This window comes from Halichoerus grypus, chromosome 8, assembly GCF_964656455.1.
Source record: "Halichoerus grypus chromosome 8, mHalGry1.hap1.1, whole genome shotgun sequence".
Taxonomy (NCBI): domain Eukaryota; kingdom Metazoa; phylum Chordata; class Mammalia; order Carnivora; family Phocidae; genus Halichoerus; species Halichoerus grypus.
The window spans coordinates 127,686,792-127,700,537 of NC_135719.1; the positions used below are offsets into that span (position 1 = coordinate 127,686,792).

The 13,746-nt window shown below is 39.9% G+C and overlaps 3 protein-coding genes across 4 annotated transcripts in view; 1 reads left to right on the plus strand and 2 right to left on the minus strand.

Moving 5' to 3' along the window:
* The window catches only part of ALKBH1 (alkB homolog 1, histone H2A dioxygenase), a 29,028-nt gene extending 26,116 nt beyond the window's left edge, over nt 1-2,912 (minus strand). The window contains exon 1 of the mRNA XM_036084366.2: nt 2,723-2,912. Coding sequence (XP_035940259.1) covers nt 2,723-2,905 — 183 coding nt within the window. The 5' untranslated portion in view covers nt 2,906-2,912. The remainder of the gene's footprint in view (nt 1-2,722) is intronic.
* SLIRP (SRA stem-loop interacting RNA binding protein) lies at nt 2,835-10,751 on the plus strand. The gene is made up of 4 exons (XM_036084368.2): nt 2,835-3,106; nt 6,458-6,516; nt 10,083-10,190; nt 10,643-10,751. Exons 1-4 carry the CDS (start codon nt 3,010-3,012, stop codon nt 10,712-10,714), a joined length of 336 nt encoding a protein of 111 aa, XP_035940261.2. The 5' UTR covers nt 2,835-3,009; the 3' UTR covers nt 10,715-10,751.
* Nucleotides 10,745-13,746, minus strand: part of SNW1 (SNW domain containing 1) — a 32,235-nt gene continuing 29,233 nt past the window's right edge. The window contains exons 12-14 of one of the 2 annotated variants that reach the window (XM_036084365.2): nt 13,331-13,448; nt 11,520-11,683; nt 10,745-11,439 (exon numbers count right to left, since the gene is read on the minus strand). In XM_036084365.2, coding sequence (XP_035940258.1) covers nt 11,241-11,439; nt 11,520-11,683; nt 13,331-13,448 — 481 coding nt within the window. In that variant the 3' untranslated portion in view covers nt 10,745-11,240. Of the gene's footprint in view, nt 11,684-13,330; nt 13,449-13,746 lie in introns of both variants that reach the window. The other variant, XM_036084364.2, reaches the window with a different exon arrangement.

Below are 13,746 nucleotides of genomic sequence, written 5' to 3' on the forward strand. Positions count from 1 at the left end.
TCAAACTTCTAAAGATATTTCTGGTATGAGGCAAAATTAGGAGTCCTAAGTCTGGGCTCCTAAACTTAGTTCTACCATTTACTTGATGTAAGACTTAGATAAGTCACTTAACTTCTTAGAGCCTCAGTTTTTTCATCTATATACTAACAAACACTAGAAAGCAATATAAAATTAAGCAGTATGAGAAGCAGGCTGATTTTGGCCTTCAAGACTACCTTTTTGTATGACCCCACACCTTTGTGGATTTCTTGTAAGATCTAAATCGTGAGAGATGTACTGAAATATCCTCAAAGTTCTGTTCACCTCAATTCGGCCCAACAATAATGCTTCTGAGGCACTTGTATACAGTTGGTGTTTAAACAGACCTATGAGGAACATCAGGCAGGGGAGGTTAAGAGAATGGAAGAGAATGCTCCAACCAGACAGAACAACTGTTTCAGTAAAACTGGAAACCCTGTTTGCTGAAAGTATAATATTTATTCTCTTTTAGATGAAACTTCAAACTGAAGCTCAGAGCTTTTGCCTTTGTTAATTACTGAGAAATTAAGCCTTTCAGGGGCTCATGAAGTTTTCTTTGCATATAAGAGCATCTTATGGATGGCTCATTAAATAGGTTAAGGGATCCAATATTCAGTCACTAAAGGATATTCAGAAAACAAAAACCTTTATTCCTCCATTAATAATAAACTTAAGAGTCTGGCTTGCCTTAGTTATACATCAAATGTTCTCTTCCAAAAAGATGTATCTCTTATCCTATCAACTTCACCAAGTGTAGAGATTTCCAGAAAAAAATACCAACCACTTGCTGTGTATTTCCAGTCTCTGTAATAAAATGGCTATCTGGAACTCTCTGAGAGGCCTGACCAGCCAATTGTTTCAGGTACTGATAAGATGTTTTTATTTCAAACATTTTACAATGATCTCTCAAATAGACCATACTTAATAATGCACTGTAATTCAGCAACACCCTCATATCTGAAGTAAGTCTGTGGACCTGTTCTCCATGCTAAGCTGAAACAAACCTGAGTCTTTAAAAAAAATCCTGCTTCCACCCTTGCCTGTTAGCCATCACTTTCTCCACTGCTCATCAGTTGCTCTCATAGCAACTTTCTTCTCCAGTTCGCTATTTTCAATCTGTTTTGAACTTAAGAACCAAACACCCAAGTCTTTTTTTTTTAAAGGGAAAGACACAGAAGGAGAGCACAGTGAGAGTGAGAGGAAGAAGCAGACTCCCTGCTGAGCAGGGCTCATGACCTGAGCCAAAGGCAGAGGCTTAACCGACTGAGCCACCCAGGCGCCCCTAAACACCCAAGTTTTTATGTACTCAATGGATAGTGTATTTATTGAGTGCTTACTGTTTTAGATACGGTGCTAGACAATATTTTCTTCTCAGAGACTAAAAGCATTTTTTTTTTTTTTAAGATTTTATTTATTTATTTGACAGAGAGCGAGACAGCGAGAGAGGGAACACAAGCAGGGGGAGTGGGGGAGGGAAAAGCAGGTTCCCCGCTGAGCAGGGAGTCCCGATGTGGGGCTCGATCCCAGGACTCTGGGATCATGACCTGAGCCGAAGGCAGCCGCTTAACCGACTGAGCCACCCAGGTGCCCTGATTAAAAGTATTTTGAAGAGACAGAGAGCTCGTGCAAGCACAGCAGGGTAGGCAGAGGGAGGAGGAGAGAATTTTATGCAGGCTCCATTCTCAGTGCGGAGCCTGACGTGGCACTCGATATCACTACCTTGAGATCATGACCTGAGCTGAAATCAAGAGTCAGATGCTTAACTGAATGAGCAACAAAGGCGCCCCTTCTAAAAGTATTTAAGTATTGCCACAAAATATAGGCAAAAGGAGCTGAATGAGGATCTGACCCATGTACATTATTCTTAGAGAGCTTTCTGCATGCTATTTTGACAACTCTAAGACCATTTCTGCTAACAAACGAAGTTCCTAAGAAGCTGAGTTCTAGACATTTGTCTAGAACTGTGCTACTACAGCGTTCCGATTTTGAGAGCTATACTAAGCTTAGAAATAATCCTTCATCCAGCCATCTGTGGACAACACCAAGGCCAAATTAAGGGACCAGGGATCCTCAGTGTTACAGCGACTGTAAAGAAATTACGCATTATAGTATAGTTGCGATTTTCCCTGTGCCCCGTCCTCCTTTATGTTGCTTTTCTTACTTTCCATGGGGAAAGGTAGAAATAATGGATAGTGTTTGGATTCGTTTGCCTTTTACTTTCAAACGTGGAGAAATCATCTCAATCTCTCAACGCCCTCTTTCTAAAAGGGCCCAGAGACGACAGGGACCAGTTTTATGGACAACGGTTTAACCAACAACATCGATCCCTTTCTGTTCAGGGACTACTCGGGTAGTTGTTTTTTTCAAGCTGCAGAGCGCTATCCTAATATCTACGAATACGATGTATGGGTTTTTACACAAATCGAAGTAGAGATGCAAATGGACAGTTAATGTTAGGAATGAACACCAATTCCCAGGCACTCTTTGAGGCCGCGGCCACCAATGGCCGCGTGGAGAAACCGGCAGCACAGCTCTTCACCGCCAAAGTGTGACGCTTCGTGGACAGTTAAGCTCCGCGCCCATGGAGAGCGGGAATTACTCAATAACACTCAGTCTGGAAGCGAAAAGAGGTGAGGAGGACCCTGAAGCCCCTCCAAGAGCGAGGCGAGGCGACCGGGGGCGCGGGTCGCTCCTCTGTCCGTACCTTGCGGGCACCAGGCCCCGTCCCGCGGGCTGCGTGGGCCGCCGAGAAATCAATGACCGCTCCCAGGTCTGCAGTCCCAGGGCGGCTCTGACGGTAGAAGCGGAAAAGCTTCCGAAAGGCGTCCTCCCGCGGCTCTGCCGCCAGCGTCGCTACAGAGCCCACGGCCGCCGCCATCTTCCCCATGTCTGTATCAGGCCTCTTCTGACCCGGAAGCAGATTGCGTGCCCCAGATTCGCCAGAGTCTTCCGGGGTCGCGACCACAGGTCACAGAGCCCCTCGATCTAAAAATGGCGGCTTCTGCAGTAAGGGGTGCTGTGGCGCTGCGTACGAGTATTAGCCGGCCCGTGGCTTTTGTCAGAAAAATTCCCTGGACCGCGGCCTCGAGTGAGTGATGGAGACGTGTTTGGGGCGGAAGTTTTAGGTACAAGCGATCCTCAAAAGCACTGCTTTCGGCGGAATACTTAAGTCAGCGTGGTGGCTGTATTAAGAGCTGTGGCTCCTGAGCAAGCCAGTGAGCAGAAATAAAAAATTTTTTTCAGTGAATCGTTCAGGGATGCCCCTTGAGCTTTTTCGGCACGTATTCAGGGTCTCCTGCCTTTCCAGAGTGACTCGGTGGAACGTTCGTTCCTTGAAAACTTAAGATTTACGATTTAGAAGGGATTATTTTGACAGTGGTGTGAAGGGTGGATTCAAACTGGCAAGATTGAAGGCAAGGAGACTCGCTAAAAGGCAATTTCAATAATTTAGTCCAAAGACGAGGACCTGAAATAGGGTAGTGGTAAAAAGGGGGCCAGATTCACTTATGTTAACAAAACAAAATCAACGGTTTTTCGCAATGGCTTGAATGGGGTCAGCGTACGGGAGGGAAAGGGAAGAACGACTTCCAGGTTTTTAGCGTTGGTGAATATCGTGGTTAGAATGTAGGGGAAGCAGGTTTAAAGAAGATGAGTAAAGTTTAAATGTGTTGAGTTTGAGAAAAACCTGTGAGGTCTCCGTCAGGCAGGTGAACAGAGGAGATTGTGTATCAGAAAACAAAAACCTTTATTCCTCCATTAATAATAAACTTAAGAGTCTGGCTTGCCTTAGTTATACATCAAATGATTGAGAAGTGCACTTTGAAGCCATGCTGCCTAGGTTAGAATTCCACCTTGGCTATTTAGTAGTTGTGTAACCGTTTAACGGGAGGTAATTTGGGAAGAGGGCTCACCACTGTACCTCAGATGAAATGGAGTCAGTAATACCTTCTTGACAGGATTTTTGATTGGATTAAATGAGTTTATATGTAAACCACTTAGACTTGTGCTAGATACAGACTTAAGTACTCAATAAATGATAGTCGTTTTTGTGATTTCTATAATTGAAGCTCATGGGAGAGGCCTAGGCTGGAGATAGAGCGTTGGGAGTAATCAGTATTGAAATCTCTCACCAACATTGATTTTTGTCAGTTGCAGTTTTGAAAAAAGGTTTTGATTACATTTGCTTACCAAAAATTAAAAATCCACGGTCACTTTTGTAGGTATTCATGTATCAGGTCATCTCCCTTAAACAAAAGAATGGAACTGGGGATTACTTACCTCTTAGCTTTTGTGGCCCAGGTGTAAGTAGTAGAATGGGAAATAGATTGGTTTGGGCCCCACCTTCTTAATATGTAGCAGATGAAGATCTAGGCAGTACAATGTCATGCTTAGGCCCTGTGAAACTGTGTAAAGGCACAGGGGTTTCACCTTCATCTTGCAGTTGCAAGTTTCCAGACCATAATGGGTTGGTTTAAAACTCATAAAAAAGTCTGTGTAACATACAACTTAGAAGCAGTTTCAGTTCATTGATACATTCAGCAAATATTTCAGGAGTATCTGTGGTTGGCATTGTTCTTGCAGCAGTTTCCCCATAGCACTTACAGGTAATTGGGAAGAGGGTTACCTTCCAGAGGTCGTTTGTTTTGGAAGTGAATGTTTTCTAGAATTTTTAATACCTGGTTTAAAACATGCATATTTAACACTATTTTGTTTAGTGTTAAACAACATGTTTGTCCTGATGCTGATCCATGAGGTCCTGAATTTGCTGAATGGTTTGACCAACTGTTAGAGCTCTTCAGAAATTTAGTCCCTGTGGGTTGTTGAAGGATTACTAGGCATTTATTTATTCAGCAAATATTGCCCTACTGTGTTCAATTACTGTTGACATAGTGGACTCAACATTCAGGGAGTTTATGGTGTAGTGGTGAGGGTGAGGAGACTTAAAACAGATACAGGCAGTTGTTGAACCAGTGAGGTTTAGATGAACTAGGGGAAAATAACCCAGTAATACGAAATATAGATCAGCGAAAGTGTAAGCACTGCAGTTCAGAAGAGATCAGGTGGTTTTTTAAGTTTATCTACTATGCATCTTTGAGGCCTCACAGGGATAGTACATTGCCTTGTATTGCAGTAGAAGCCCAATAAAATAATGTTCAGTGGATATATTTGGCCAAGGTCCTGAAGGATAGTTACAATTAAGCAGCAAGAAATAGGATTACTGACATAGCAAGGGGAAAGAATGACAGGCAAAGATGGGAATCCACAGGACAGATACATAGAATTTCAGTTGCCATACTAGAGAGTAACTATGGGCCAGCAATGGGTAATAAGGCAGGAAGGGTAAGTAGGGTCATCTCAACAAATTTTAGAGTGTCAACTATTTAACCGAGTGTAAACTTTATGAAAGGGAAGTAAATTGAGCTTTTATTTGAAAATCTCTAATATGGCTAGCAACATACTTACTGTATTTTAATGATCTGTCTTCTGTGTGAGTTTCTCACAGGGATTATTATCCATGCACCTAGTACAGTAACTGATGAAGACATTCATTATCTGCTGGGAGTGATGAGTATAGTCAACTCAGCAATTTATTTGTGTATGCCCCCACCCCATCATCTCCCCAGATCTCTGGCGCATTGCAGCTTTATACAGATGGTTCCTGACTTACAGTGGTTTGATTTACAGTTTTTTGACTTTACAGTGGTGTGAAAGTGATAGGCATTCTAAAGAAACTATACTTCAAATTTTCAATTTTGATTTTTTTCCCATGCTAGTGATAGGCAGTATGATACTCTCTTGTGATGCGAGGCAGCAGCATCAGCAAGGTGCAGTTCCCAGTCAGCCATGTGATCACGAGGGTAAACAACTGATAGACTTACAGCCATTTTGTCCCCATATAACCATTCTGGTTTTCATTTTCAGTAGTCAATAAATTACATGAGAAATTCAATACTTTATTATAAAATAGGCTATGTGTTGGATGGTTTTGCCCAATTGTAGGCTAATGTAAGTGTTCTGAGCATGTTTAAGGTAGCTAGGCTAAGCTATGATGTTCAGTAGGTTAGGTGTATTAAATGCATTTTCAACTTAGGATATTTTCAATTTATGACAGTTCTATCAATGTAGCCCCATCATAACTTGAGGAAGATCTGTAGTCAATACCATAGCTACTTCCTAAATCTTAAGGCTTCAAGGAAATGCAAATGGTAGTTCCTGTTCACAAAAAGTTTGGGGACTCTAGGTCCCCAGTCTAGGATGGAGGATACAAAATACATTAACTACTTTTTTTTTTTTTAAAGTAATCTCTATGCCCAACGTGGGGCTTGAACTCAACCCTGAGATCAAGAGTCACATGCTCTACCATCTGAGCCAGCCAGGTGCCCCAAATATATTAACTAATAAATTTACTACTTTTAACATGTTTTCTCCTCCTATACAGGTGAGCTGAGAGAACACTTTGCACAGTTTGGCCATGTACGAAAGTGCACTGTACCCTTTGTGAGTATTATCTTTTAAAAAAATGTTATCCTTTAATTACTGATCTAATTTTATCCTCGAATTCTTGACTGTTTGTTAAAGCATATCAGCTTATATGACTTTTAATGGAGTGAAGCTGTTCATAGTGTTTATTGATAAAATTGTGGGTGATAGTGATTAAAAAGTAAAAAAAGCCTTATCCTGTATAACAAATTACCACACACTTTTTTTTTTTTAAAGATTTTATTTATTTGAGGGGGCGCCTGGGTGGCTCAGTTGGTTAAGCAACTGCCTTCGGCTCAGGTCATGATTCTGGAGTCCCGGGATCGAGTCCCACATCGGGCTCCCTGCTCAGCGGGGGGTCTGCTTCTCCCTCTGACCCTTCCCCTCTCATGCTCTCTGTCTCCCATTCTCTCTCTCAGATAAATAAATAAAATCTTAAAAAAAAAAAAAAAAAAAATTTTTATTTATTTGAGAGAGAGAGAGGGAAAGCACAGAGGGAGAATGAGAGGGAGAAGCAGACTCCCAGCTGAGCAGAGAGCCCGATGTGGGGCTTGATTGCAGGACCCTGAGATCATGACCAGAGCTGTAGGCAGACGCTTAACCAGCTGAGCCACCCAGGTGCCCCAAATTACCACACACTTAATGACTCAAAACAACACACATATATATTAACGCACTGTTTCTGCAGATCAGAAGTCTGGGCACAGCCTTGCTGGGTCCTCTGCTCAGGGTCTCACATAGCTGCAGTCAGGCATGAGCTGGGGCTTTGGTCTCATCAGAGGCTCAAAGGCTCAACTGGGAAAGACTGATTTTCAAGCTCTCTCAGGTTGTTGGCAGAAGTCATCTTTGAACTGTAGGACTGAGATATCTACTTTTTTGCTGGCTTTCAGCTTGTAGGGACCTGCAGTTCCTTGTTACCTGGCAGGTGTGTAGGCTGTCTCCCAGCATGGCAGCTTACTTCTTCAGTCAGCAGAGGATTTTCTCCATTCTGTTAAGACTGCCTTGTAACATAGGCATGGGAGTGACATCGCATCACCTTTGCTATATAACCTGATCAGGGGAGCAGCATCCCATCACTTTTGCCATATTCTTTTGGTTAGAAGCATGTCACAGGTCCCTCACACACCCAAGAGGAGGGGGTTATTCAGAGGGTTAACATAGTGGGACATGTGGAGATCATGGAACTATCTTAGAATTCTGCCTACTCCAGTATTATAATAAGGACTTGATACTAGAGGATGATTTTATCATCAAACTAATTGGCAGAGAATATTTATTTTAAACTTTATCCTTATTAAATTGAGTATTTTTTTTTTCTTTTAGTGTTTTTATATTTGTTATATTTTCTTTGCTTTCTAAGGAAGATTTAGAAATCAGTTTCTAAATTTGTTCTACTTTATCCTGGGCTGTATTTGTCTGGGGGCTTTCTAGAATTACTGCGTTTTTGGGGGTGGGTTGGGAGTTCACTTCAACTGCTTCACTAAAACTGCCCCTTTTTTCCTCATGGCACTGAAAAGGCTATGGCAAAATATTAACCTAAAGTAATTAAAATTCTTAACTCTTGATTTCATGTTAGTTGCATTCCAGGGATCTAATAGATTACTCGTCTCTGGTACTAGTGAGGGTATAGGGAAGCTGGCACTGAAATTATTCAGAAGTTTACTTCATTTCTGAAAGGTAGTTTGGCAAAATCAAAACTAAGAATTTGCATTTGCTTTGATCTAGCAATTCCATTTTTAGGAATTTATTCTACAGAAATGGTGTGGTCAAGAATGTTCAAAGCAGCATTGTTTAATAATATAACTGGAAGGAACCTAAATGTTCATTAATGGGATTAAGTAGGTATTAATTCATTGATACAATGGAGTTTTAATAGTTGATTAAAAGAACGAGGCACAACTATTACACAAAAATGTTTATAAGCTTAAAAACTACAATTTTACAAAGAGGATGAAATTTCTCTTTTTTTGATGAGCATTAAAAAAAATTTCTCCTGGGGCACCTGAGTGGCTAAGTCCATTAAGTGTCTGACTCTTGATCTCAGTTCAGGTTTCAATCTCAGGGGTTGTGAATTCAAGCCCTGCTTTGGGCTCCATGCTAGATAGGTGTGGAACCTACTTAAAAATATCTCCAAAAATAGTAACACATTTTTCTTGGTTGCTATTTCATTCTTAAAAGTATAAGCAAGATTATTTAGGACCTGGAGTTAACATCTTAGATTTAAACAAAAGAAAACTTTGATTCTTGCTAAAACTAAGTAAAATGTAACAGGAGAAGTTTTTTTTTTTTTAAGATTTTATTTATTTGTCAGAGAGAGCGCACAAGCAGAGGGAACGGCAGGGAAAGGAAGAGGGACAAGCAGGCTACTACTGAGCAGGGAGCCCGATGTGGGACTTGATCCCAGCCAAAAGCAGATGCTTAACTGACTGAGCCACCCAGGTGCCCAGAAATCCAGGTTCCTGTATCTTAGATACATAGTACCTAAGTTTTACATAAACACAAATTTTTTAAGGCTTTTACTTACAGAAATGGCCATATGGAAGTAGAGGAGAAATTGTAGCTATCTGAGGTAAGAAGTGAATCACTGGGATATTACCAGAAACTTTTCCTGCAGTCTAGGTTAAGACTTAAAAAGTCACCTTTTAAATATGGGGGCAATTTCTAAAAATTTGGTTTGGGCGGTGGTGCAGAGCACAACATAACTTTGTAACAAGATTGATGAGGTACACTGAGTGAATAAACATCTTTATATCCGTTCTTAAGTAGTCGGGTTGGTCGGGTGGGGGCAGGGTGCATCCAAACACACTAGAATCTTTTCCGCATGTGCTGTGTATAGGTTGGATGATAAGCACTCTGCCTTTTGCACAAAGGGAAGTAGCGTTACTGTAAGTCTGGAGCTAGGTAAATAAGGGTAATGTATATATATATATTTTCTATTTTTCATTAGGACTATATAATTATAATGGTAGTGGTGGTGATGAGAGTAATTGGTCTCCAAAATTACCAGAAATGAACTAGGTTTTGAGGCTTAATTTTTTAGTTTCTAAAAGTGAGGAAGTTAGAGGGTTTCTTTATGTGATCAAAATGTCCCTTTATTGGGGCACCTGGGTGGCTCAGTTGTTAAGCGTCTGCCTTCGGCTCAGGTTATGGTCCCAGGGTCCTGGGATCGAGTCCCGCATAGGGCTCCCTGCTCCGCGGGAAGCCTGCTTCTCCCTCTCCCACTCCCGCTGCTTGTGTTCCCTCTCTCACTGTCTCTCTGTCAAATAAATGAAATTAAAAAAAAAAAAATTAAAAAAAAAAGTCCCTTTATTATTGTTAGTGTAGTTTGTATCTCGAATGACAGAAACCTCACTACCCATATTTTACTTCTTCCAATGGCAGCAGAAAAGCAAAATGTTAAGATTAACACAAGGGTTAACCTTTGGTAACTAGGAGAGTATGTATGTATCAAAGCAAGGTTTTTGACATTTATTAAAATGTCAGTTATCCCATTTTGGCAGATGAAAAAGTTGGTAATTTGATTTGGAGCTTATGGAAACCTTCTCCAGTTCATGATTAATCTTTTCTAAATTTTGAATTTTTAGGACAAAGAGACTGGATTTCACAGAGGTATGGGTTGGATTCAGTTTTCTTCAGAAGAAGAACTTCAGAATGCACTACAACAAGAAAATCATATTCTTGATGGAGTAAAGGTAAATATTATTTTTCTGTATAACATCATGAGCTTTCTGTATATCATCAGTTTAGAAGGTCAGAAGTATGGAATGACAAGGACGTTGGGAGATTTGTAACTGAAGTTCCCTTAATATTGGTTAAAGAATGGTGGTGGTGGTAGAGTGCCTGTTCTAAAATGTCTGGGGAGGGTAGTTTAGGAAGACCCTTTAACAGTTAGCAAGGTATATTCTAACACAGAACAGCAGTCTACTTACAAGGTAAGGAGACTGGGGTTGAAATCCTGGCTTTGCCACTTACTATGCAACCTTGGGTTAAACTGATTTAGTCTTAAGACCAGGGAACAAATAACATCCTCTTGACTTACTGGTGCTGACTCCCTCATAAATAGGCAGTCTTAAAGTGGCAATTTTCAGTTGAAAGTTTTTGCAGATACTGTCTTTCCTTACAATGCTTATTTGATTTTTTTTAGCTCCACGTTCAAGCTCAAAGACCAAAAGTTTTGCAAGGGGATCAAACATCTGATGAAGAGAAAGATTTTTGAGACTATTACTACCTATTAAAGTAAACAAAATTAAAAATTTTCTCTAAATGTTTTTATTTGAAACAAATAGTTGCACCAAGCAAGAGCTTACTTTCCCCACTCCAAATTAAAACAGAGCGTAATAGGGGCAAACGTCATTTGGCAGGACAGTTCCAGTATGTGAACATCCTTCTACTCCCTGTGGTTGGGGCAACTTTATTCATCAGCAGTCATTCTTACACAAAATATTAACCCCAAAGTACTAATGTCACATAAAAGGAAGTGGTCTTAATTTCATGTGTGGGGCAGTATGTTCTATAAATGCCAAAAGGTAGGAGAAGCACAAACACAACCCACTCTTTAAAAAAAACTATAGTTCAAAGAATTTTCCATCCCCCCCACCCCTTAACTCCCGTAATAAAAAGTAGTGCTGGGGTCTGACACCCAGATTTGGTTTTTATCCTGGCCATTTACAAAGTGTTTGCCCATCTGACTTGCATCATTAGGGTTATGGATAAAAGTTCATTCACTTTGAAGAGAGGTGTATCTACTCCTTCCTCCTCTTCTTGCCTTCATGCTCATGTTCCTTGGGGCGGCTGCTATCTGAGGGTCTTTTAGAGCCACCGTGCTGTTTGGCTTCTTCCAAAAACTTGTCCAAACCAAAAGGATCTTCCTCAAACTGAACTGGTCCTTCTCGGCCTCTTTGCCTACGGTCTGAACCAGAAAACTCCTTATCGGGAACAAATCTAGGGAAAAAAAGAAAGGACTATGAACTACTTTGTTTTCACTGGTGCAAACAATGAAACTGAGCTGTCTGCCTTGGTACCTGTTGGTCTTTATTCTGGCTTCTAGGTCATCACCATACATGTCCTTGTCCAGATTTTTACTGGGCCTGTAAATATTCTGGGCCATATCTTTACCACCTCTCCAGGCTTGATCATAAACGTTGTAAATTTCATCTTCTCCACCTGCAAAACCACTGTCCATACCCTGTGGGAAAAGGACATTAAATAAAAATGTATTATTAAAAGTTGGATCTAATTACATTCATGTAATCATTTATAGCGCATTTTCAGCAATCTGAACTGCAAATTAAAAAGATCTTCATAAAAAAACAAAGTCCATAAACTTTTATTCTTACCACCTTTGGTCCTTAAAGTGCTAATTAACAAGTCTGACCACTCTAGTGAAGTAGTCATTAAAATTGGATAGTATAAGCAGGTACTTAACAATTTCAGTTGTATAGACAGTGGCAAGACGACAAAAGAACTGTAAAGTATTTATCTGATGTTATTTACTTATTAAGCAATTAAGTTCTTTGCCCAACATGGGGCTTGAACTCACAACCCCAAGATTAAGAGTTGGACGCTGTATTGACAGTATCTCAAGGCATTTAGAATAATAATGCTATACCCCTTAAGTCCCTGAGAACATCACTATTATAGCATGGGACAATAAGGCTCTTAATGAAAATCCTAAGTCAACAATGAACAAATTTGTTTCATACATTTGGATGGTTCCTTAATACAGGGATGTGCTTTTTTAGAAAAAATTTTATCACAGCTTTGAAATAAGCTTAAGCTTGTAACAGGTGACTGACTGTCATAAATACTCAGGTGGAACTTTCATGCCTAACACCCCTTTGCTCAGGCTGGTAAGTTACCATTGCATTGTGTTAAAGAACACAACCTTTGAAATCAAACGTTTGAATCTTTTATCAATTTCTAGCTAAACCTCTATGTGTCTCAATTTCCTCATCTACAAGTAGAGATTATAATAAATAGTATGACTTCATAGGTTTTTGTAAGGATTAAGTGAGATAATAAAAGACTTAGAACAATGCCAGGAATGTAAAAAAGTACCCAATAAGTTATTAACTAGAAAAGCTTACTCAAATGCTACCTTCAAATCTTAAATCCTCCAAGTCATAATAAATTTTTCCCCTCTGTATCCCAGTAGAACATTTTACTTCCATATTTTTATTGCAGTCTGCCCTGTCCTTATTTATACATATATATGTCTTTTCCAGTAGACTCGAAGGTTCCTTGAGGGCAAAGGCATATCTATCTTTGATCTCACTGTCTTTAGCACAGTATATAATCACTGTTGGGTGGATGAACACATAAAGGCACTTCTTCGGGCCTAATGTATCCTAGCTAGTTAATAATGATAGGTATTAGAAATCACATTTCCTGACAACTAGTGTAGCACTTAAATTTAGTTTTATAGCTTCACCTTTTAAAGATCTCAAGTTATGTTTCTTTAGCATTAAGTTTGTTTTTCAAAGATCAACAAAAAACCCAAGAGATACTTTTGAAGGACACTGGCTCTACTTTATAAATAAAAGACTGATATACTAAAACCAAGTTTTGTCACCTTATTTCTTTCATTTTCTACCAGTGTCTTAAATCTTAGCCAACTTTAAGGGGTCAAAATCGGAGTTGTTTCATCTTACACCAAATAAGATGAAATAAGATAAAACAGTTCTGTAAGTCATAACACGCAACTTCTAATTTTTTTCTCTCACTATGCCAGCACACCTTAGGCTGATCAATCTATGATATGTTAGTTTTCTTTTCCCTGAGGACTGGTATTCACATCAACACTTAAGACATGCTATTTCTAAACTCCTTGTACCTTGGACTGGTTGAAAAGCCTTTGGTCATACTGAACTTCATTGGACGTCCGAGGATTGGGCACACCAAGAGCAATGACTTCACTGATATCTCGATTTTCATTTCTCTGTAGTTTCGACCTGTTTCAAAATACAATGTCACTAACAAAACTCTTCACAGACAAGCTGAATTTCAATTTAAATACAACCAATCTCAGAAGCAAAGTTAACGAATACGTCCTGTTCATATCTTGTGAACATATATCCCCTAATAATGCAAAATCAGGTTGGCAGTCCTTACAGCATTTCAGAGACATGGTTATTAGAACAGGTAGGGTTTTACAATCAGGCCTTCCTGTTAGCTGAAAAGAACTGTCAAGAGACTCACTCTGGACATGAAGTCTTTAATATAAGCAATCACCTTACAGGGAGGGACAGC